At 46.7% G+C, this 24,405-nt stretch overlaps 1 protein-coding gene across 10 annotated transcripts in view; it reads left to right on the forward strand.

The window, feature by feature from the left end:
* NAV2 (neuron navigator 2) overlaps positions 1-24,405 on the forward strand; it is a 741,507-nt gene that overhangs the window by 681,395 nt on the left and 35,707 nt on the right. For 8 of the 10 annotated variants that reach the window (XM_047878314.1, XM_047878316.1, XM_047878307.1 and 5 more), the window contains 10 exons: positions 389-549; positions 2,351-2,539; positions 8,920-8,972; positions 13,916-13,939; positions 14,054-14,128; positions 18,674-18,757; positions 19,144-19,255; positions 20,578-20,723; positions 23,405-23,413; positions 23,829-24,001. In XM_047878314.1, coding sequence (XP_047734270.1) covers positions 389-549; positions 2,351-2,539; positions 8,920-8,972; positions 13,916-13,939; positions 14,054-14,128; positions 18,674-18,757; positions 19,144-19,255; positions 20,578-20,723; positions 23,405-23,413; positions 23,829-24,001 — 1,026 coding nt within the window. The remainder of the gene's footprint in view (positions 1-388; positions 550-2,350; positions 2,540-8,919; positions 8,973-13,915; positions 13,940-14,053; positions 14,129-18,673; positions 18,758-19,143; positions 19,256-20,577; positions 20,724-23,404; positions 23,414-23,828; positions 24,002-24,405) is intronic. The other 2 variants (XM_047878308.1, XM_047878311.1) reach the window with 1 other exon arrangement.

The following is a 24,405-nucleotide window of genomic DNA, read 5'->3' on the forward strand; positions in this document are numbered from 1 at the left end:
CTCGAAGCTCTGACAGCAGCTCATTTTGTTGCTTCAGTCCTGTCAAGGTGGGGGCTTTGAAATGACACTATCATGAATCAACATGCTGCAGATACGCCCAGTGACGGCTCCTTTGAGCATTTACCGGTCTTGCTTTCTTGATGTGTTCCCTCCAAACTGAAAGGAATTATAGTTTTCCCCAAAGGCAGCCAAGTAGCAAAAAAGGTTTGGAGAAACTTCATAAGTTTCAGGATGTGGAGTGATGTGGGTTTGTTTTTTTTTTTTTAACATCATCTTTGGATCTGTATTTCTTTTTTTTTTTTTTTTGTATGTTTATCATCAGCTCCACAGTATTCATTTTCATAAGCGCTGTTCATAGTTAATCCCAGCCTAATTTCGGTCTGTCCAGGTATACTCCCACCTCCCAGCTTCGTACACAAGAAGACGCAAAAGAATGGTTACGGTCCCACTCTGCAGGAGGCCTACAGGACACCGCTGCCAGTTCCCCTTTTTCCTCTGGCTCCAGTGTAACTTCTCCCTCCGGAACAAGATTCAACTTTTCCCAGCTTGGTGAGTAGCCTGTGATCATTAGCTGCGTTGATCAGTTCCATGGGGCAGAGGTTACTCTTCTGTTGTGAAAGAGGCATGTGGTCACATCTTTCTCCGTGTCTGATCAGCCCTCAGCAATGTGGTTTGATTATAGGAGATTGGTGGCAAAAGAAAGAGGAAAAAATAGAAGAGATTTTGGTACTCTAGTCAGTAATTCATTTACGTGTTTGATGTAAGTAGGGTAGTAGCAAAGAGCAAATCGTTCCGTTTTTGAGAAGAATGTATTCCATTTCCAAGACCTCTGAAGATGTAAGTTTCTATCTGAAGAAATAGTAGCATACCCCATGTTTGGTCATCTGTATTGCTCTGTTAAGCTGGAAAATAAAGATCAGGTTTTGAGTGAACAACTATTCTTGGAAATGCCTACTACTGACATAATGCTTTGACTGGCACAGTGGGGAGAGGAAAAGAATTTGTAACACAGTCCCTGATGACATGTTAATGGATTCTTTTTTAGAGGAACAAACACACCCACACAGACTCATAAATAGGGTAAAAGAGAACAACCCAAAGCTTTATACGAAACCATGTAATAAAAACTGAATATGATCAGGTAGCAAGTATTAGAAAAAGAGAAGATCACTGGGAAGGGGGGCACCTGGGTGGCTCAGTTGGTTAAGCGTCCAACTCTTGCTTTCGGTTCAGGTTATGATCTCGTGGTTCACGGGATCAAGCCCTGTGTCAGGCTCTGCGATGACAGCACGAAGTCTGCTTCGGATTTTCTCTCTCCCCCTCTCTCTCTGCCCCTCCCCCACCCAAAATAAATCAGTAAACATTCCTTAAAAAATGATAGGAAGGATGGGAGCTCACTCTTCAAAGACTGATGGGGGGGAAATCATCTTGCTCAATCTCATCTCACTGTTCAGAGGGCAGCCTTTTCTGAATATTGTGAATAATAAACACGGAATCTTTTTTTAATATTTATTTATTTTGGGGAGAACAAAAGTGGGGGAGGAGCAGAAAGAGAGGGGGACAGAGGATCCGAAGCAGGCTCTGCGTTGACAGGCTGACAGCAGCGAGTCCTGTGTGGAGCTTGAACTCCCGAAATGCGAGATCATGACCTGAGCCAAAGTCAGATGCTCACCTGACTGAGCCACCCGGGTGCCCAAAACACAGAATCTTTAAAGGACAGGTGTGGCTTGTAATCAAGTGAGGCTTGACTTTTCATTTTTAATTAACTGTGAATGGATACTTTGGAAATACTGTACTTTACTGAAATGGAAAGGACTTTAATTTTAAAAGCTCGTTTGAGCCAAGGTGGATGTACCCCTTCACACTGAAGCCCTTTTAGGCACCCTTACCAAGTGGGCCCCATTGGAGGCAGTGAGACCTGTGTTCATATTGTTCCTTCCCGGAGTAACTCTTTGAGGCAAGAGTTTCTTGTCATGCACAAATGCTTCCCGTCTGATCAAAAGCCTGGTTGGACTATTTTGGGCTTTGGCTTTAGAGGGAGTTGTTCCAGATGAGCCCAGGGAGTAATTAGCTCATGCCTGGAAGGTGACACCAGCTTGTCCGAACGTGCCAAATTGGAAAGCTGAAGCCCAGAGCCTTGCTTTGGAACTGACCCACCTTTCCTCCCTTATTTTTAGCTGTCAGTTTGTTATTCAAGTGCTGGTGTGACTACCTTCTAGAAAACAGACAAGGGAGGGAAGTTGGCATGGACAGATGTGGCTGATACCAATCAGTCCCCTCGCCGTCCCCATCCAGGATTTGCACAGAGACGTGAACTTCCAACCTTTCAGTTCCTTTCCTTTTATTCCAGCAAGTCCCACCACTGTTACCCAGATGAGCTTGTCCAACCCAACCATGCTGAGGACCCACAGCCTCTCCAATGCCGATGGGCAGTATGACCCATACACTGACAGCCGATTCCGGAATAGCTCCATGTCCCTGGATGAGAAGAGCAGAACCATGAGCCGCTCGGGTTCATTCCGGGATGGATTTGAAGAAGGTAAGCAAGGAGGTTTACCATCTGAGGTTATGCAGTGTGGTTAATTGGCCCTCCACACCAAGTTCATGACCTGAGAGCCCACCTCTAAGGGTTTCCAGCCAGCTATCTCACTCACTCTGGGGGTTGGGGCTGGGGAGCTCTGAATAGCAGGGTCTGGCTCTTCATTGACCTCGCAGACTTCAGGGAAGAGGCTTCTGAAGAAACATGAGTGAACTTGGAGCTGACCAAGTTCCACTCTGGCCTTCTCCCTCTTGGACTCGGGCCACAGCTTCTTGGCATGTGCCTCCATCTTGAGGTTCCGCTGCTGGCTCACCATGTTGGCAGAGTGAGTTTCTGGAGAGTTAGTGCATTTCCCTGTGCTGACGCACCCTTGTGGCTCTGGGGGCCTGTGGGCAGCTCCAGAAGTTTCTATCTCTCAGTTTATTAAGTTTATTCGGTTAAACCCTTTCCCTTCAGGTATGAAGGTAAGAACCCTTTCTTCTTTGCTCACAAATTGTGAATATGTTGGGTCGGATCTTTATGTTTTGTTCATTTTAATCAGAATTTTGGGAGAACATAGCTGTGGGCATCTTTGCCAGCTGTCTTCCTAACTCGGTTCTTCCTTCTGTCCCTTTGTTCTTTCACTTAAGGTGGGAGCTAGGGAAGCAAGCAGTCAAAATGCTGTGGAGGGGCATCAGCCCCACCCCTGAAAAGCTTCCTGAAGGTGGGAATGACAGGACATTAGAATCAGTCCTCATTTGACTAGTGGTTAAAAAGATAGAGGAAGACTTCGAAGGTCTGAATCTAGCACTCCAACTTGGGTATATGATCTTGGACAGGTTGCTTCGTGTCTCTGTACTTCCTTTTTTTGTTTTTTGTTTTTGAGAGTGGCAATAGAAACCAGCTCATGAAATTATGAGAATTCAATAACATATACAAATGTTAACCCAGTAACGTTATTATACATCCTAGGCTGTAGACTCAGTGTCAGCCGAGATGTCTTGGCAGCTAGGCAACTAGGAATCCCTAGCTAGGGGATGGGGACTCCCAGAGCAATTGAAGCCCAGGCTAAGGCCATAGCTCTGGTTGTGCCTTGTGTGTGTGTGTGTCAGTGGCAGAAGAGAATGTGGAGGAGGGGAGGGTGTTACGGGTGCTTTCGTCTACTCCCAGCCCCTGTAAGAGTGGGAAAGTATATGCCCAGCATCCTTCTGGGAGGAGAGAACAAACAAACTTGTCTTAAGAAATCCCTGAACAAATCAAGAGGGAAAGAAACCGAATAAAAGCTTCTGCTTTTGCCCAGTGTATACTTGTTTACAAAAATTGGAAGAGTTTAGTTACAGGGCAGTAGCCCCCTGGTTCATCTTCCTAGAGACTTCAGTCCCTTCCTTCACCCTGATTTATGTGTCACTTGTGTCCAGTGACATCCAGTGAGTGACAGGGAGCAAGTCTGTAAATCCATATTTGGGAGCCTGCTGGGACAGAGGATTAAGGAAGGGTGGAGCCTGAGTTCCCGAAGAGTGTTTTGCTGGATTGAAGAGGTAGAAATGAGCTCTCTAACTACTCAGGGCAGTAGTAATAGTGGATATGTTGACCCTAAGGTGAAGGAGTAGGCAGTTTGTCTTGAGCTTTTTTCTAGTCAATGTGCTGGCCAAAGCATGGCCACAGAGCATCCCCCAGCCCTCCCGGTAACGATTCCCATAGGGAGTGGGTCCTGTGCTCGATTCATCTTCCCTGTCGTGTGTGTACCTGAGTGCACCGTGTTCAGAACTGAAACTTGTCCAAACAAGCAGACTTCGCCTCATAAAGATCCAGAACCATTACAGTATCATCATCAGAGAGCTTTTATTTATTCCATCTGGAATCAAGCTGTCAGGCAGCACAACCGTTGAATATCTGGGATGTCAAAGTGACATTGATAAAAAATGGTTGCCCACAAGCAGTGTCTAGACTTTTGTAAACTCTAATGATTCATGGTGATGTGGAACTGAAGGGCAGAGGTAAAACTCAAATTTGAGAGGTAGAAGGTAGGGACTGCTGTCGATATACTATGAACACGTAACAATTTCATCTTTTGGGAAATTTTGCATCAAATTGATTTTCTTTCTTCCAGGGATATTACATTACAGAAACAAAACAGAGCTTGTGCAATTAGGTGTTTTCAATTCCGCTGGGTAAAGAGCCCCGCCCCCCTTTTGAATTTTTAAATCCCCGTGTTGTGGAAACAGTTGGGAAATTTTTACATCTCATGTTTGGGCCAAATAGAACCTCCTTACAAGAGTCCATTAGGTATATCATCTGCCAGAAAGCAGGATAGAAATTTTAAAAGAATTAGCACAAGTACTTGTGTGAGGTTTTTGTGGGATTTAATTAGCACTTTCCATTTTGAAGGAAGTTGGAATCATAAATATGTAGATTAGGTGCAGGCATGGCCCAGATGCAACCTTTCAAAGTTATTTCAGGTAAATTAATTTCCATCAGATGCATTATGCACTCAGAGTCAACTTTAATAGCGCACATTTAGGGACATGCTTGAGGCATTTTTAAAATGTATGTCTTTGGGGCGCCTGGGTGGCGCAGTCGGTTAAGCGTCCGACTTCAGCCAGGTCATGATCTCGCGGTCCGTGAATTCGAGCCCCGCGTCAGGCTCTGGGCTGATGGCTCAGAGCCTGGAGCCTGTTTCCGATTCTGTGTCTCCCTCTCTCTCTGCCCCTCCCCCGTTCATGCTCTGTCTCTCTCTGTCCCAAAATAAATAAAAAACGTTGAAAAAAAAAATAAAAAAAAAAAAATAAAATGTATGTCTTTGGATGAAAAAAAAATCCAGGGACTTTACCAATCATCCCTAATTGCTAGTGCAATCTAAATCAGTTCTTATGGAATCCATAGGAACAGAACAGCTTGTTAATAAATCCATTTTTTTTTTTTTTTTTTTTTGCAATTTACTTGTGTTTCTAGCCCCTGAGTCGTATTTGTGATTTAAATCCTGTCATGTCTGTTGTTAGCCATGAATGAGACCTTGGGTAAGGGACTTGGCCCCGCTCAGCCTATTTCCTGTTCGCTAAAAGGTAGAAAATAATTGTACCTGCTTCAGAGGATTGAAGGGAAGATTAGGTGAGATAAATCCCGGAAAGCATTTAATGCAAAATGACTTCGAAAGAGGTTTATAGCAAGTATTCAGTCAGTGGTGGCTATTGTTAAAATTGTCATGTTTGGTTTTATCCTCCTCCCCAAGGGCCATTTCATTGCTGTTTTATTTATGGCAAAATCCAGGCAGAAGAAGTAGCCTGGGGGCTAAGGTCCTAAGCTCTCAATTCTCAGCCTTCTGTTTCTCTATTCAGTCCTACCTTGACATTTGGCTCTGCGTTGGTCACAACTGGGCTTTTTTTTTTTTTTTTTTTTTTTTTACCTGATCCTTCATCGGTGTGTTCTCTGTTTTCACTTACGCTCACCTTCCAGAGGGTGGTCCATTTGCCATCTGAACGGTGTCTCCTTGTCATCTGATCGTACCAGCAGTGGAGCAAGAAGTAGGATACAATGCCTAGATGCACATTCTCTGCTCCTGACTAGCTGTGTGTGCTTGGCTACGTCACTTAGCTTCTCTGGGTCTTAAATGACTCTTTTGTCTCTTAGTGGTAGCCACTCCTGCGCTGTCTGGGAATATTACCTACAAATTCTCTGTGGTGATGGGGATCACTTCAAACAATAGTGTAAATGAGAAAGCGCTTTGATTAATATGAAGCTGAATATATATATGTATATATACATGAGATGCCAGGTGTAGCAGCAGGGGCATTTGATTGCTTTATTGGCTAGAATATGCCCTGTTGTTTCACTGTGTCTACACACACACACACACACACACACACACACACCTGTGCTTAAAGAGGGGGTGAAACCATGTTTTTCTCAAATATGCATTTTTCGCTTGTTTGGTTGCAGCTTGTGTCTCTGTACATTGGATGAGGGGCTGGGGAAACCATTCTAAAACATATCAGAAGACTTTAACAAAAAAAGCCTTTCAGAAACCAGTAAATCCAGTAGAACCAGTGAATCAAGGGCAAAAGTATCTCCAGACTTCTGATCAGCAATCCCGTTCCTGAATGCTGTGTGACCTTAAGCAGACCATTTAACCTGTCTGGATTTCAGATTACTCAGGGGCAGAGATGGCCCACACAAGCCTCTGCTGGGCCTCGTAGCTTCAGAGTTTTAGAGCTATGGGTATAGGGTGGGAAATGCATGGCGTGCTTTTGCTGTTCTGGCTTTGTAGGTCTTGTGTGCATTTTGCTGTCCAAAAGTATCCAAGCCACATAACCCAGGCTCTGATTTGGTTCAGTTCACTTGAAACAAGGCCAACTGTAATGGTTCAGGCAAGCCACATTCAGTTTGGGGTTGACTCTGGAAATCAAGAAATCTTTTGGATTGCTATCCTTTTGGCCTTGCTATTGCTATTTACCAAGTGAGAGGAGTTAATTGCAGAGAAAAATAATTACCTCCACGGAAGCCTGCCAGATACGCTGTTCTCCGCCTGCGGCCCTAAGCTTGCACTAGGATATTGCTGAAGGCAGTGTCAGTAAGTCTGTGTGTACAAGCTAGAGAGAAGAAAAAAAGTTCCATTTTCCAGCAGCCCAGTTCCACGCTGCAGCCCTGTGCTGGCTGAGCAGGTAGTGTGACCGAAGGGTGGCTACGTATTACCCACGTCTCTTCCCCCAACTTGGCCTCCAGTATAATCTGCCCCTACTACCCGTGTCATGGGACTAAAGTTACTTACCCCTTTAGAACATGAGGCCACTAGGTTGGAGCATGAGAGGTGTCTGCTAACATCTGAACGTATTAACACTGAAAGCCGTTATTGGCCATGAACACCATAAACTGATTTCTTATGGGCCATGGGCCAGAGAAGTCGTGGGTGGCGAAGATCTGTAACCCTAAGCATTGCTAAGGAAGGTGGATGTGAGTGATGGTATAAGGATAGCCTCAGAAAAGCAGGCTCCTTCGAAGAGAGAAGAGGGCTGGACAGGCAAGCAAGGGACTGTGTGGGTTCAGAGGAGGGAGGAGGTGCATCCAGTGGCGGCGGGCAGGGAAACGAGGAAAAGGTCCATGCAGAGACATTGTCTGAGCTGATCCTGGCGATGTGGGTAGGCAGAAATGAGAAGCGTCCTAAACAAAGGGAACTGCGTGGGCAGAGACTCTGAGGCAGATGAGTGCAACGAAGGGCATGCTCGAGAGAGAAGTGCGGGATTCAGAATGTGATAGGAGCACATAAAGGAAGAGCTGGAGGTCGGGAGGTTTATGGGAACACAGTGTGGAGACACCTGGGTGGCGGGCTGAACTGTTGGTCGGATATCTTGTGGGCAGGTAGCTTCTGCCGACTGCTGATCTAAGTTGAGCTCGCTTCTTGGGTGGTAAGTGCAAGCCGTTTAGTGCACGTGGAAAGTTACTCCCCAGCCTCCCACTCTCAGACCACAGGGGACAGCGAGTGTGGGGGTAGAACATTCCACTCGTGGTCAGGAAAGCTGTGCCCAATTAAAGGTCTCTGATGTCTCCACGGGCATATTTACATCTTTCACAAAGTTGTCGAGAGATTCCTAAGAAAATGTCATTAAAGAATCTAGTTCCCAGAAAGAGAAGTCAGCTGGGATACTTAGTCCAAGAAAAGACCATGTTTTAAAGTTGTATTTAAAACAATTAAAATGTCTCCCCTGGCTGGGGACAGGAAGGGGCGCGAAGAGGGTGTGAAGATGGTTCTAAGTCAAAGGTACCAGTCAGGAACGAAAAAGAGGACACCGCTTGCTTGTCATTTTGTACACATGGTAGAAATCGAAAGAAGAATCTCTGTTTCAGTAGATGTATCTTCTAGACAAGTGCTCTACTACAAGTAGATCTAGAATGAATTTGCTATGGTCAGCAGCCAGCCTCCCGTGTTGATAATAATCGGCTCATCTTTGTGCATACACAAGTGAGAGTTGCTAGCAGGGTACGAAATAGATGTGCAACACAATCTCAACCCTGAAGGAATATGTTAGAAAAAAAGAAAGGAGTAATATGTGCTGGAATGGAACAGGTACCAGGTTGCCTCTGGGTAATAGAATTATGAGTCACATAGATAATGGCAGTGAGTATGTTTTTTTTTTTTAACACTTCTCTGTACTTGAAAACTTTTATTTAGTAATCATGTGTTATTTTCATAGGGGAGAAAGGTATTTAGAGGTTGTAGGGGAAAAAAGGGCTAAAAGAGAAGAGACTCCCTTAGCAAATTATTTTTATTTGACTCTGTCACCAAATGAGGAAAAGTTGGGTCCAGGCGAGATTAAGCTGCCTATAAGGTTGAGTTTCTCTTCCTCTCTCCTTCTTAGACTCCATAGTAGCCGGTTGTGCAGTTCACTTTTTTTTTTTTTTTTAAACAGTTCACGGATCCTCGCTCTCCTTGGTTTCCAGCACGTCTTCAATTTATTCTACGGTGAGTATAAATCAATGCTGTATGCATTGCTATGATCATGAGGACTGGGGCTCCTTTATCAAGTGTATCAAGAATAAAATATAAAGTCATTTCTCCTAGAGAAAGCATTTCCATTATAAGGGAATCGTTTAATAGGGAACAAGAGTTGAAATTCACAAACAGCTGTTGATCATAATGTATCAACCAATAAGGCAGGAGCTCACTTTGTTAAAGTGGCATTGTGCTTTGGGTGGTAACTAGTTAGAATGTGTGAAAAGCCTTGGCCACCTGCTGGTAGCCTTAGAAAAGAAAGGCCTTAAATAACTTAGTCTTCTGTCTGCCTCAGTTTCTTTATCTGTGAAGTGGAAAGAATAGCAGCCCCTACTGTGAGGGAGATGACCTTTCACGACAGTATAAATTCCTTGAGGGCAAGGATTTTTTCTGTTTTCATTCCTAGTGCCTAGAGCAAAGCCTAGCATATAGTAGGTGTTCAGAAAATAGGCTTGAATGAAATAAGAAAATGCATGGGAAGCACTAAATACAGTGTGCACAGCACAGAGTAAGCTCTCGAAGGTTGGCTATCATCACTGAGTGGTCTACTGAACAAAAGCCAAATGGAATCGAAAGATGGTGCTGGATTTGTTCAGAGGATTTTGCTTTTTATAGCTCTGTGCATGACTATTTATCTTAAAATTTTTAACTTGGGAATTCCTATAGGAAAAAAATTTTACTAATTAAGAATTGGAAATCCTTTAGCCCTTAATTCCATGGAGGACAGATATTTTAGTAAGTCAGTTTTTGGTAACACTAGGCTCCTGGGCTAGAGACCTCGCGGGACAAACTGTCTATGGCCCCTTAGAAGTTTAAAGGCCATCCTGGAGTCAAGTTAAAGAGACCAGAGCCTAACTGCTCTTTCTTAGGCCGATAGCAAGCACAAACAGACTTGAGTGAGCGCTGACATGCTCTGATTTGAAGGACCTAGAAAGGATCTTTTCTGCTCCGACCCACCTTGCCACCTCCAAACACCTCGTTCCTCAGCCGGTCACCTTGTCCGAAATTTCATCACAGAGTCCTCACTTTCGTTAGTAAGAGGGATTGCCGAAGCCACTACCTACTAAGAAAGCCATAGACGTGGCCTTCTAAATCTCAACTAGTACATACACGAAGTCCTGTCTTCTAGAGGGCAACTCTGCGACATGGGTGCCAAGATAGTACTTTCAAACCTAGATTTACTGCTTTGACAGGATTTACTGGCCCTGTGTGGATGTGACGCTCTGGGCTACACCCCAAGGATGTGGTGCGGGTGGGCAGAGGAGCCTGCTGCTGAAGGAGGAAGCCAGACGCACCCAAGGACACCTCGGGACCTGGGACTCTAGTTCCATAGAGTGGGTGCAGAGGCTACCACAGGCATCACCATCCCCAAGCCCCTTGTTTTCCCAGCGGAGTGCCCGGGGTTTCCCATCAGCGTGGAGCAGGAAGGTTCTTCTCAGAAGAGTGAGAAATGGGGGCCGGCCTGCACCGGCCAGCCTTGGAGGGAAAGAGCATGAATTCCCCCCGCTGTGAGAATTCGGACCTAGGAAGCCATCACTTGCGTTTCCTGGCTGCACTGCCTTCGTGCAGCCCGCTGGAGGCTCTTAGCACCCAAGGCCTTTCGGTCGCTCTTGCTCTGGGTGTGTGGACAGGCAGCTGATGTTTTCATGAAATTTCAAATTATGCTGAGTTGATAAAAATTCACACGTTACCAAAGACCTAATAATAAGTTTCAACTTCATATGTAACTAGACAAGAGCCCCGAGGCCTAATCTTTGTTTTTTTCCTCACTATATGACTTTGTACAAATTATGTCATTATTCCGGGTAGTTGTCAGTTTGTCCTCGCTGTCAGGAAGCCAGTGGTCTCAGAGGTAGGTGCCCACAACTTCTGACATTCCACCAAATCATTGATCAAAGGTTCCCCTATACTGTCCTCTACATGTGCCTTCTCTGAGCATATAGGTTACTTTTGCAGACTTAAAAAAAAATAGGTCTAACATTTGCCTGTTTCCACACCAGAGTAGTCTGCGAATTCCAAACTGTATCTGACTACGTTGCTGCCACCAAGCGTGGACATGTGGTCCCTCATCTGTTATCAGCCACTTGGTAATAATAGAATTCTGAGACTCAGACACCTTGGCAAATGTTAAAGCGAACAAGTTCTCGTTCTAAAAAGAGATTGTTGGAGTTTCGTAAGTTGCCACCAACCCAGACCAAAGAGTCTGTTTAAGAGCTGAGTGTTGTTGAAGGCTCTTATTGGATGATAATAGGTTTTTCCCTGAAATCTCTGTAATTCTTGGATATTCAAGAATGCTCATTCTGGCTGAAAATTGCCTGTGATTTTAATTATAAAGGAAAGAAAAGGCAACAGTTGCTGAGCAACTGCCATGAAGAAATCATGGAGTAGACGTTGCCTTGAAAATGGAAGGTGCCACATCGGGCATTAGACCGGCTTTCTTGGCCGGTAGAGGGCAGGAACTGCTAAATGGAGGGAGGCTCCTAGCTTCACTTAAGAGCTCCCAGAGCAGCAGCTGGGGGTAAGATTAAGAACAGGGGTCCAACCCTGAGACAGTGGGCAGAGTGACAGTGGCAGAGGTACGGGGAAGGGGGGGAGTATTAGGCCCGTAGATAGGAGTGTTTAGAAGTGGGGCTCATCCTATATGGATGGTTCACCCTGCTGACCGACCTCCGTCAGCCGCCCAAGTGTTAGATAGCTGTGACATTCTCACTGTTAACTTTGTCCTTTGGGCCAGACTCAAAAGCCAGGGGCCTTATTTCTAGAAGGCCTCCATAAGAATGTAGCTGTAGTAGAAGAGCGGGGGAATGTGCTTGTTAAGATCCTAGACTCGAGAGCCAGACTACCTTGGGTCCAGTCCCACCTCTCCCTCTTAATAGCTGTGACCATGGGCAAATTATTCAACCTCCCTGTGCCTCAGTTTCCTCATTTGTGAAATGTAAGTGAATAATGTTAGTACCTACCCAAAGGGTTGTTATGAAGACTAAAGAGTAGAAAGGGCTCAGAACAGTCTCTGGCACGCGATAAGCATTCCGTAAATGCTACTTATTACCAGACTGTAAGCAACATGCGGTGAGGGACTTGGTCATGCTCACAGCTGTATCCCAGGTTCTTCAAACAGTGCCTGGCACATAGTAGGATATCAGCAAATATTTGATAGGTGGTGGTAGTGGGCATGAATGGATGAACAGATAAAGAGGGACGGGTGAATATTCCCAGAGAGGGAAAAGGAAGTCCTGAGGACACCTCCCAGCATTTTCCTGAAAGTGTTTCTTAGATGAGAGTGTCCAGCTGTGTGACTTCAGGCAAGATAACCTAACCTCTCTGTGCCTCAGAAGGAATACAGACCTACTCTGTGGGGTTACTGCCAGAATTAAACGATTTGGCCCCCGTGTTCCTAAAACCCAGCTGCTGCTGTTCGAAGCCAGCTGGAGGAAGGACCCTCCTGGAGAGGATCAGGAGCCAGGGCAATGGGGTGAGGAACAGGGCGAAGGGAGACCAGACAGGAAACAGCCCCCACCTGCCCCAGCCGATGGGTGTAGGGTCTGCAGGGTCTAATGAATCATACTGGTAGTTCTGCATTCTGAACTAACATAAAAGTAGACACCAGAGTCAGATGCTGATATTTTAATAATGGGTTTATCACTGGTGAAATTGGCTTAAGACACACATCTAGCACCCAAGGACAAAACAGTCCTTACTGATTTCCACTCGCCTACCTGGCTCCCAAGTCACTGCTCCAACCCTGGGGAAGTGCAAATGGAGGGGTGGAGAGAAGGTGGGAACACTTCCAACATTGCCCAGAATGGGAGGGGTGGTGTCTTCCTTTGTGGGCCCCTGTGAGAACCCAAGGAGAGTGAAAGAAAGGTTCCTCCTGCTGCAGGTTCCCCCTATAGGAGGAGAGAGGTAGTCTTATGGTTGTCTATGGACTGGCTAGCAGGTGGCTGTGTCACCGCAGACACAGGGCCCTGGATGGAAGATTCTGCCAGTCAAGGGCCCACGGGCTTCACCTTTACTTCCCAGAGTAGAAGGAAACTGGGGGACTGGAGTTGGGGCAGCAGGAAGGTGAAGGCCTGTTCTTTCTCACAACCTGGGGAATCAGCAGACAGGCTGATGGGGCTCCCAGCTTCCCTCACTTCGGAGGCAGTGCCCCGGAAACAGGAGAGGGAGGAATGACATGGGCAGTTACCCCGTGAACAGTCCTTTTCCCCCAGCTAGGATTGCCAGATTAAATACAGAACGCCCAGTTAAATTAGAAATTCAGATTGACAACACATAATTTCGGGGGCGCCTGGGTGGCTCAGTGGGTTAAGCGTCCAGCTTCAGCTCAGGTCATGGTCTCGTGGTTCATGAGTTCGGGCCCTGCATCGGGCTCTGTGCTGACAGCTCAGATCCTGGAGCCTGCTTTGGATTCTGTGTCTCCCTCTGTCTGCCCCTCCCTCCTCCTCCTCCTCCTCCTCCTCCTTTTTCTTCTTTTCCTCCTCCTCTCAAAAATAAACGTTAAAAAAAAAAAAAAAAACCAAATAACCTTTTAATATAAATTGTCCCCAGTGTAGCATGGGACATACTTATTTTTATTTGCTAAATCTGGCATCCCTACCCTGGCCCATCCCCTTCACATCACACCTTCTCCTGAGCACCCAAACTTATTATCTCCACACGGGAGCAGAGGGGCTCCTCACAACCAAAATCACAACCAAAAGTCTTCTTAATTTCTTAAAATAATATGCCGTTTGTATTTGGCCGTTCTGATTGGTCAGATTAACTGAACCAGTTTATCCAGAAAAATAACACCAGGAACAAAACTCATAACTTCGGGACTTCTGTAAGCATCCAAATGTGCTCTTCCCCACGGGCTGCGTTGCGCTGTTCTTTGTTCCTCAACTGGTCTAATTTCCCTTATGATTTCTTTACAGCCAGAAGAAAAATGCCAGTCAGAGGTAAGGAACAGTTTGCCAGCCGGATTTCCTCTGTCACTATTATCTGTTGCTTCACCCAGCTCCAGCTGGGAATGGACGCTTTGAGCAAGTAACTCTGTCCCTTGCCGTCTTTAGATTCGCAAGCTGCGGCGGGAGCTGGATGCCTCACAGGAAAAGGTTTCAGCTTTGACCACCCAGCTGACAGCAAATGTGAGTACAGATGCAGGGTGGTAGCCATGGGAGGGGGGGCAGCCACTGCTCCCTTCCGACATTTCCTCACGGCCGCCTGCCCCCGAGCACCATGGAAGCAGTACAGTGTGAAGGGCAGGAGCTTTGAGCATCGTGAGTGTAAACGTCCGCTCCGGCACTTTCTGGCTCTGTGCTTCGGGCAGCTTCTTTCACCTCTGAGCCTGCACGTGCCCCTCTGTGCTGTGGCGGATGGTGACACTTAGCTCTCTGGGTCGTCAGGTGATCAGTTCTGGAATCCATTAAGTGGTCAGAAAAGTTCATTTCCCTTTTCTTCCTCTTTCTGAAAATGTTCATCTTCAGGAGGAAAAAAAAAAAAAAGGCGAAGGCTCCAGATAAATAGCTGACTGTTCTGTAATTACAATATGCACAATTACGTGTTCAGGAAGGGCTGCCAACCAGCATTCAATTCAACAACTGTTTATGTGCCAACTATGCCCCGGGCACTGTGGGTTCAACAGCAGAGCAGACACCATCACTGTCATCTTCGTGTACTTTGGTACAGCAGAGAGACAAAACACTTTTCTATAATAGGCTAACTGTTAAGAGAGAGAGGCAGAAGGTTGTGGGAACATGTAGGAGGCGCACAGAACTCAGTCTGGTGGTGCGGGGGGGAGGTCAGGAAGGGCTTCTTGGAGGAGATGACCTGAGGGATGCTGTATAGGGGAGGATGCATGGGGAGGGCAGCGTTCTACCCACTGCACACATACATGTATTTGTGCAGACGCCCAAGGGGAAGTCTTGGTGCGTTTAGAAAGTATAAGTAAGCTCATTGTAATTAGAATCTATGGCTTGGATATGGGGCAGTGGCGCGGGTGGAGGGGAGAAGGAAGTCAGGAAGAGGCAGCAAAGAAAAGCAAGGGGCAGGTCACATCACACTGACTCCCGGCCGTTAGGGGGAGAGTTTGGGTTTCCTACTGAATCTGTGTGTTTGAAGCAGAGCAGTGTGGTGGTTCGATTTGCTCCTCATGAAGCTTCCTGACTATGGCATGGTTATGGAATTAAGGGGTCCGAGTGGAGGCAGAGACCTCTGGTCTGCAAAGGAGCCCTGCTGAAGAGCTATGAGCCAGGGAGGGCTGAAGTTTAGCAGGCAGAGCCTGCAGTTTTAGGAGGCACTGAGATGTTCCTGAAGCAAGGCTTCCTGCGGGAGCGCGTGGGCCAATCTGAGACCACAGATACATGTGTGGGAGCCTGTCCCAAAGCAGCCTGCACAACCCCATAGTATGCTGGTAAGATGAAAAGCAACTTCAAAAGGTTGTCTTCCTTGGACCAGGAAGCTGAGTCAGTACTCCAAGCAATCATTTGCCTGGAGTTTTTGCCCAGGTAATGCCTGGCTTGAGCCTGAGTCAACTGAAGGAAACTATTTCTCTTAAAATCTGCACATGAAATGCTTCATGTGGTACTTGACCTTAATTAAAAGCTCAGGAACTGGTAACTTCTGTCACCATTGTTCGTTCTCCTGAGTTCTCTCACATTTCTGGGAGTGTTTGAATTTTTTTAAACCCTCATGTACCAGGCCACTGTGTGTTTCGTTATCCTCCTTTGTTTTCTTTTCTGCTTCCACCGTCAGTAACGCCATCAAAAGAACATCAAAGATTGAGATCTGAATTTTGTAGCTTAGAACTTATTTAAAAGAAAAAAAACAACCCAGAGATGTTCCGTGGGTTAGTCTTCATGTGGGTACCATTCGAATCCAAAACCAAACCCCAAACTCACTGAGGCAATCTGGATATAATCCGAATGTGAGATTTAATAGCAAGCCCCATCTCAGGTGATTTTTGGAGCTACTCCCCTGGTTAAGGATTACTGCTCTCCATTGGTGCCCCCTACATATCAAAAAATAGATGAATTGACTTATCAGAAAACTCGGGTTAATTCCTCCAGTGGCCTTGTGTTGCCCAAAGGGCCTTACGCTGGGCCATTTGGAACTCGACCCTCTGCTCCAGAAGACTCAGGGTGAGGTCTCTTACATCATCGTTATTATTCCAAAAGTGTGTTTTGCTCCTCACAAAAGCCATTGAAATCCAGTATTGTTTCAAAGTAAATATTTAGTCTTACCACACACCACCGGCAGCCCTAACGTGTTTTATTGTCTGCCGTCTTTCTCACAGGCCAAGCTGTATTTGTTTTTCTAGGCCAAACTACTCAAAGCCACCTTCTCTGGGTGTTTTTATACCACTCGTGTTTGTTTTCCTGGGAATGTGAGAATGGCACTTGGTAAGAAGGCTGTTGTGTGGCTTTGAACCAGGCTCGGGACGGCCTCTCGGCCTGTGTTTTCACAGTTGCTCGTGACCTAAAGTCGGTCCTTTCTCTCGACAGCAAAATGCAAACCTCTAGCTCTTCAGAGCAAACACGGCTTCTTCTTGAGTTTGCAAAAACACTTCTCAATAGCTAGTCTTCTTGGGTTAGGTTTTTGTCTTTAACTGAACGGAAAGTGCGAGTGCCTACAAGTAGAGGCCTAGGTGGCAATCAAAGAATTAAGATAAATGGAAATTCAGTCCTTTAAATTTAACCTTGGCGTTCCTTTGAAATGGCAAGGTTAACAGTCATTTCTTTTCACCGTCTTTGCCCTGGCCCTGTTTCCTTCATCCACTGTGTAAACTGTCTTAAATTGGTTGGCTTTGCCATATTCTCCCCAGGCATGCTAAAGCGTATCTCTTGATTTCAAGCTGCATCGACATTTTCTCAATTTTTAATGATGAGAGGGCAATGCAGTCAGAAAGAAACTGAGTAACCACTTAATATTTTTAGTATAAGCGGTCCTGCTCCCTGATAACTCCGACAGCTGTTAGAGAAAAGACCCAACAGTTTATGCTGGATATGTCTTCTCCTCACCTGTCCCTGCTTGATGAAGTCTAGTGACCAAGAGCTCTGACTTCTCTCCCATCTCTCCTCTTTCAAGTGACATGTCTGCTGACCCTCTCCACAACCCAGGACAGTGTCCCACCCCTCCCCTGGTTGTTACCTCACTTTTATTCTTCACTGAGCACCTCGGTCCTATGTTCCTCTAGAATGTTACATATGTGGTCAGATCTTACTTCTCCCTCCTCCCCAGATTCCCACTTCCTCTGCCTCCTGTATCTTCCCATCCCTCTCCTAGAGCCCTTTCTTGATCTCTCCCCACCTGGATTCTCATCCTATTTTTTATTGTTTTCCCAGCCCCAAACCTCTTCCTTCCCCCCAAAGTGTCCATTCATTCCTGTGTTTTGCAATTCCATAACAGTACAGACCATTTCCGCCTGTGTTGTTTCACTTAAGGCTCACGATAACCCTGGGAGGAAAACAGACATCGCCCCCATTTTATAGATGGAGAAACAACAGTCAGTAGGATCAGCTCACTTGTCCATTCTTTATTCTCGGTTTTAACCATATTATCAGGATCCTCAGTCAACCAACCGATATTTCACCTGCTGCTGTACAGAGGAAGAGGCTTCATGTTAGGACACAAGCTTGCATCTTACCCTTGAAGAAGGTTGCAGAGAAAGGGGCAGACAGAAAAACATCGCATTTCTCAATTCTAAGATACATGTTTTTTTCCCTACATGTTTAACATGTCTGAAAGTGGGATACGTATTTTTCAAGATGTCCTAGCACTATAGAGAATAGTGGTGTGTCTGATGTCGTGTTCTAACAGAAGCGTATAAAAGTAGAGAGGGGCCTTGGGGGAAAGTCCTAACTCCCTGGAGGAACAGGGGAAGGTTTCTCCAAGGAGGTAGCAGATGGGCCTTTCGGTGACTTTTTATTAACCAGGATTATAACAAGCAAAATAATGCCAACCGCTTTGTTCATCCGGTTTTTGGTTTTTTTTTTAACGTTTTATTTATTTTTGAGACAGAGAGAGACAGAGCATGACCGGGGGAGGGTCAGAGAGAGAGGGAGGCACAGAATCCGAAACAGGCTCCAGGCTCTGAGCCGTCAGCACAGAGCCCGACGCGGGGCTCAAACTCACGGACCGTGAGATCATGACCTGAGCCGAAGTTGGTCACTTAACCGACTGAGCCACCCAGGCGCCCCTTTGTTCCTCCATTTGTACAAACATGCTTGATATGAGCCTCTCCTGTGAGCTTGGCATTTAGTGAACAAAAGTGCCGTAGAGCAGAGGAGCTAGAAATGAAGCAGCAGTCACAGGAGTGCATGTGTCTCTGACGGTGACACCATAATGCACATAGGTCGGCAGTCCACGTGCTTTTGAGGGTGAACGTGAGAGAGCCGTCACGAAGGCGTGAGCTTCCATCTCTTGAGAAGGTTGTGTAAAAATTAGGGAGACAGCAGGGAAAGCACATATGAAGGCCCTGAGGTGGGAAGCAGCATGGGGTTTTTGAGGATGTGAAAAGCTGGAGTGACTGGATCCCAAAGAGAGATGGAGACTGGGGCTCCAAGGGCTGAAGAATTAGGCGGGGGCTAACTCACATGGCCCCGGTGAGGATTGCAGTCCTTAAGACCCAGCACCCAATAGGCTCTCTTGCCTTGCAGGGTGATCTGACTGAGGTGGTGTCTTTTCTCCTCCAGGCTCACCTGGTGGCAGCCTTTGAACAGAGTCTTGGAAACATGACAATCAGGCTCCAGAGTTTGACCATGACGGCTGAGCAAAAGGTAAAGCAAGAAAGGGTGCCTCCCTCCTCCCTGCTTGGGATGAACAGCACACCTAAGAATAATACTCTCTTTGGTTCCAGAGAGTAGTAGAGATTTTAGTGCACTTGAACTATGGGAATTGAATCTTGAAGAGTAGGTCTGTTGAGTGCAAAAGTGACCTAAACGAAGGGGCGGCCCCAGCACCCGTGACCCATCTCACAGTCCTATTTCTACGGCTTCTGTGTGCTTATGTGCCCGTTGAAGATTGATGCAACCTAAATACATGGGACAGAGGTTTTGTGGAACTCCTTCATTCCCTCCCCGCCTGTGCTGAAACCGAGTCGCACTTCTTTGGAGATCGGTCCAGAATGATGGTAGGGTGACCGGTATTTTTTTCTGTCCCCCAGGATTCAGAGCTGAATGAGTTAAGAAAAACCATCGAGCTGCTAAAGAAACAGAACGCAGCTGCTCAGGCTGCCATTAATGGAGTAATTAACACACCAGAGCTCAACTGCAAAGGTAAAGGAAGGAGAGCAGCCTTCTAGACCAACAACCTGCCTGCCCTTAGGAGCCCTCCCCTGACAACACGCGCTGCAGTCTCCCTGCCCCAGGGTGTGTGTCCACGTCAGTCACTCAGGTCCTGGGAGGCAAACACTTTGAATCCAGTAACTCCAGGCCTCCGGGAAGGTAGCTCTTCTGGCTCAGCCTCTTCCCTGCTGTGTCTCAAAAACGGAAGAAAATACGTGTCATCGGCAAAGTGGCGAAGTGTTGCGCTTCGCCTGTGTCCTTATGCCTGAAGCCCTTAACCTCAGTCGTGCTCTGGTATCTCCATATTGACTCGGGCTACCCTGAAGTAGGCATCTCTTGTTTGCCCAGGAAAATCTTCCCGAGCGAATTGCTTCATCCGCGTGTGTCTTGCGGGGAGAAATGGAGTTGTGAGGCGGGGTTACCCTCCACCTCCCACAGCGGTGGCCTTAGTGGTCATGGTAGAAGTAACGGTGATAGCTAGCATTTATGGAACACGCGCTGTGTTCTAAGCCCCTCCGCTCAGTGTTTTCAGTTATTAGTTATCTCGTTCGCTTCCGCAACAACCTTATGAGCGCAGTGCTGGTCCTCTCTGCATCGGGCTGCTTGAGTCACTTCCAGAGTATAAGATGCAGAAGTGGGACTGGAACCCAGGTCTCTCTGACTCTGACACCAGTGCTCTTAGATTTCGTTCTGTGCTTGTGCAGAAAACTGGCTGCAAATTTTATTTCGGTGTCACTGCTCTTTCAGACAGCGTGATTTCTGGCGTCACCGTTATTTCAGCTGTCAGGCCTCCTGAAGAGTAATGACAGGATCGAAATGGGAGGGATTGGCAAGAGCCGGCCAGCCCGAGGAAGCGCAAGGGGCATTCCAGGAAGAGGGAATAGTACACGTTAGGACCCCGAGATGAGATGGGCTCGGCATCTCCAAGGAGCCAAAAGAAGGCTCGTGAAGCAGGAGCGTACAGAGCAGAATGGGGCTCGGGGTGGCCTGACAATACAGGTGACTTGTCACGGTTCAGAAACAGGATTGGGTGCCTGTCTCAAGCTTGAGAGAGCTGGTGTTAGGGGGGGATTGTCTTGAAGCCTCCCCTGACTTCTGTTTGATGAAGCGGATAGAATGGGCCCTCATTGAATTGACTAAAGGGGGCGTAACTTCCACCTGCTCAAGGATCTTCAAACCAGCTGCTGAGGGCAGAAGGTGGTGTCTAATGGGAAATACTCGGGTATGTGTGGATTCAGGTATAAAAGCCATTCCCTGGGACAAAGGACTGGGCTCCAGGCAGCAGCTGCTGATCTCCTGCCTTGGGTCTCCAGGAAATGGTACCTCCCAGTCTGCAGACCTCCGCATCCGCAGACAGCACTCCTCTGACAGCGTCTCCAGCATCAACAGTGCCACCAGCCACTCCAGTGTGGGCAGCAACATAGAGAGTGACTCGAAGAAGAAGAAGAGGAAGAATTGGGTGAGTGTGCATCCCAAGACTTCCGTGGGTCCTAGCAGACCAGTGACCCGCCCCCCACCCCCCACCCCCAGAAAGAGCCCAGGCTCGCTCTTAACTTCAGAGCATAGGCCTTTGAGAGCGGGTCCAAAGAAGCCTATGGATAGGTTTCTACCAAATTCAGTGCTGTGCTCAGCCAAACACCAGGACTTACGAAACCACCACCACCTTGTAGTTTTTCTGTTTCATGAGACTTTACGTGGCATACTCATCTTCCATTTCATATACATGTTGTGTCGTCATCATCCCATGTTATAGCCACAGAGTTCCAGGCACTAGAGCAAGGGTACTCTGCAGTGGTTTCTTCTTAGCTATTCTGGGGTGGAGGGTGTGTGTTACCAGTTATCCCGTCATCATTGATAATCCTTATCTGCTTACTGACAATTGACTGCTGTGACAGCGTTAAACCAACTTTTCTCTAAACAATTTTTGACCGCGTCCTGTAAGTAAAAGTGTCATGGTGTAGGGGCGCCCTGGTGACTCAGTCCATTAAGCATCCACTCTTGGTTTTGGCTCAGGTCATGATCTCACAGTTAGTGAGTTGGAGCCCCGTGTCAGGCTCTGCACTGACAGTGAGGAGCCTGCTTGAGATATTCTCTCTCTCTCTCTTTCTCTCTCTCTCTCTCTCTCTCTCTCTCTCTCTCTTTCTCTCTTTCTCTCTCTCTCTTTCTCTCTCTCTCTCTCTCTCTCTCTCCAAGAAAGAAATAAACATTAAAAAAAAAGTGTCACAATTTAGATGTTAGGAGTTAGGACAAGGTTTTAAACTGGAGAGTTGTACTTCAAAACACTGAGTTTGATAGACCCAGTTTCCAATACATTGTTTCTCCATGTTTCCATAATCCCAATGAACTGCTTGAATTTCTGTGCTGTGGTGTCTGGAGAAGTTTTTTTCCCATTCTCCTGGAAATATTTCACACGCCCGCCATTTTTTTTTTTTAAGTAAGCTCTACCCCCACCATGGGGCTTGAACTCACCATCCTGAGATCAAGAGTTGCACAGTCCACGGACTGAGCCAGCCAGGAGCCCCCTACCCACCCAGTTTTGGTTGTGTGGAGGCTGTGAAGTTCTGAGACATTTGCTGCCCCCTGTCTTCAGCACAGGGATACCCCAGATTGATCTGAAGGGGGCTAGTGCTCAAAGGGCCCCATCTGTCAGTGCTGACCGCATCGTGTGTTCAGAGTAGCTTCAACGTCCTCATTCATCCCACATACTTCTCCCTCATTTCGTGTTATCTTGGATGGGTGGCGAGGTCTACCAATAGAGGAGTTGAGGTTTGAGTGATTTCGGTTATTGATCGCTTGCGCTGGAAGACTGTAAGGCCGGTTCAGTGCAACCCTGTCCTAATGATTAAATTTTTTCTTTGTTACTAACGGCTTTCAGTCAACTCCTTCGCCGTGCCTTTTAGAGGATTAACGTATGTTGCTGTTTCTAATATATTGTTGGTAACTATGGTCTGACTTGATTGTCAAGGTGATGAGAGAGAATTCTTTTCTATGAAAAACAGTGTATATCCATTTTCTCCAATTCAAAAAATAAAACATATTTATTTGCTTTAAGACAGTTCCAGGTTATCGGTAGAATTGGGGAGGATGGATAATTGACACTCTCAGATCATCCCGAAGCTTAATTCCGTCTGATCTTTGCAATCTCCTCTTCCACCCGGCCTTTTACCACAGGGAGAGGCAAGGATTTAGGTTGATGGCTTGTGTACTAGATCCTTCTGTTTCTATAACTGGAAATACGGTGAAAAGCAGGAAACGGGAACTTGATCAACCACACGCTGGACATGCCATTCGTTATGGATGAAATCCTGATGGGTAAAAAAAATCCCATTAATTATTTCAGAATGGCCTGTTTCTGAATTCTTTAATGGCTAAGAAAACCTCCAGGATGTTTTCAGAAGGAATGAAGGATTTTAGGAAAAAGGAAATCCCTTTTTTAAAAGACCTTTTTTTAAGACAAAACTTAACTTTTCGGCTCTAGAAAATACGTGCTTGTGGCTTTCAGAGAAGACCCTACACTTTAACTCTTGATTCTCATTAGAATAAATACTCTCGTTGGACTTTTCAGATTCGTCGCATGATGTGGGGAATTTGTGAGGTACCAGTTCCCTGTACCCAATATGGCTAATGAATTTCTCACAAATACCCACTGTTTGAGTAGTAACCAAGGTGGGTAGTTCCCTGCTTGTTCTTACGCGTATGCCAGGATAGCGGGAACTCCTGAGGAGATCTTCCAAAGGGCTGCGTTGGGGCCTAGTGCAGCAGTGAAGCCCTTCTTGCTGAGAGAAGAAGACACAGACATGCCAAAAACAAGTTAAGGCGCAGAGAGATGGCTGATAAAAGACACAGGGTGAGAAGCACAGGAAGGTGAGGGCCGTCATTTCAACTAGACAAAGAAGCTGGAAGAACTCGGACTATAGGGCCTTCCAGAAGCACTAGTCCTTGCCTTTCCTCACGGAGGAAGATGCCCCTAATGCCCTGAAAGATTCACGTTCTTACCAGAAACCTCCTGTGTGTGTGGTGTTTATCATTAGCCATGTCGTGTCTGAGAAGTCCGAAGCTTTCCCTGTCACTGGCTTTCTCTGTTAAAAATTGTCTTTTTTCCTTCCCCTCCCCCATTTTTGCTTGCGTTTTCCCTGGCAGGTCAATGAGGTAAGCAAGACCACCGTTAATATCAGATACCAAGCTAACCCATCCATTGATATGACTAATCTCGCCCGCATCCGCCACCATGTCTGAGCATCCTGCTTTGTTGCTGTGTAACCTCATCCTCCCGACATCCATCTGCTGAGCCAGGCTCTGTCTTGCTGTTGGCATCTAGCCTCGAAGCAGGAGTAGGCATGGAATGTCACCCACAGGTCCAGTCCTTTGAGCTGTCAGCACCAGATAACTCTTCTTCCCTTACTGCACTGATTCAAGAGAGCTGTTGGGAACCTCTGTCATTGGTTGGGGGGTGGGGGGGGAGTCATGGGAGAATTAATTGCTCTTTTGTCTGCATGTCTCTGTGTTGCCGAGGCCTGGGTGTTGGGTGGCAGCCCGTGCCAGGCTGACAGTCTCGGATATTCAGTTACGCAGCTCCTTCAAGCAAGCCTTCGGGAAGAAGAAGTCCCCCAAGTCTGCATCCTCTCATTCAGACATCGAGGAGATGACAGATTCTTCGTTGCCTTCCTCGCCAAAGTTACCACACAATGGCTCCACGGGTTCCACTCCGCTGCTGAGGGGCTCTCACTCCAACTCCCTGTAAGTCTGTCTGTCAGGGACACACGCTGGGCTGATGATGCCTTTGGCCTCTAGGAACTCCCTCAAACTGGAAGGGCTAGGTGTCCTGTTAGGATATGTCTGCCCCTTGGGGTCTTGTATGTCGTGTTTCATAGGACTGGGCATTTTCCACCAATGTTTCAGGACTGGAGAGGTTGAAAGAGAAAGGAATCTTCCGTTGTCCCAGTGGCGTTGCTGTAGCAGCCATGAGCAAGTTGCTTAACCTCTCTGTTGACGTTGTTTTATTTGCCAAAGTAGGATAATGGTTCTTGGCTACTTATCCCGTCCTAAGGATTAAACGAGATAAATGGATGGGAAAGAACTACAACCATCTTACCGGGAGGAAAGATGGTGTTACGCGTGTTCACAGTTTTTGCTGAAGTTCC

The sequence above is a fragment of the Prionailurus viverrinus genome, chromosome D1 (assembly GCF_022837055.1).
Source record: "Prionailurus viverrinus isolate Anna chromosome D1, UM_Priviv_1.0, whole genome shotgun sequence".
Classification (NCBI taxonomy): domain Eukaryota; kingdom Metazoa; phylum Chordata; class Mammalia; order Carnivora; family Felidae; genus Prionailurus; species Prionailurus viverrinus.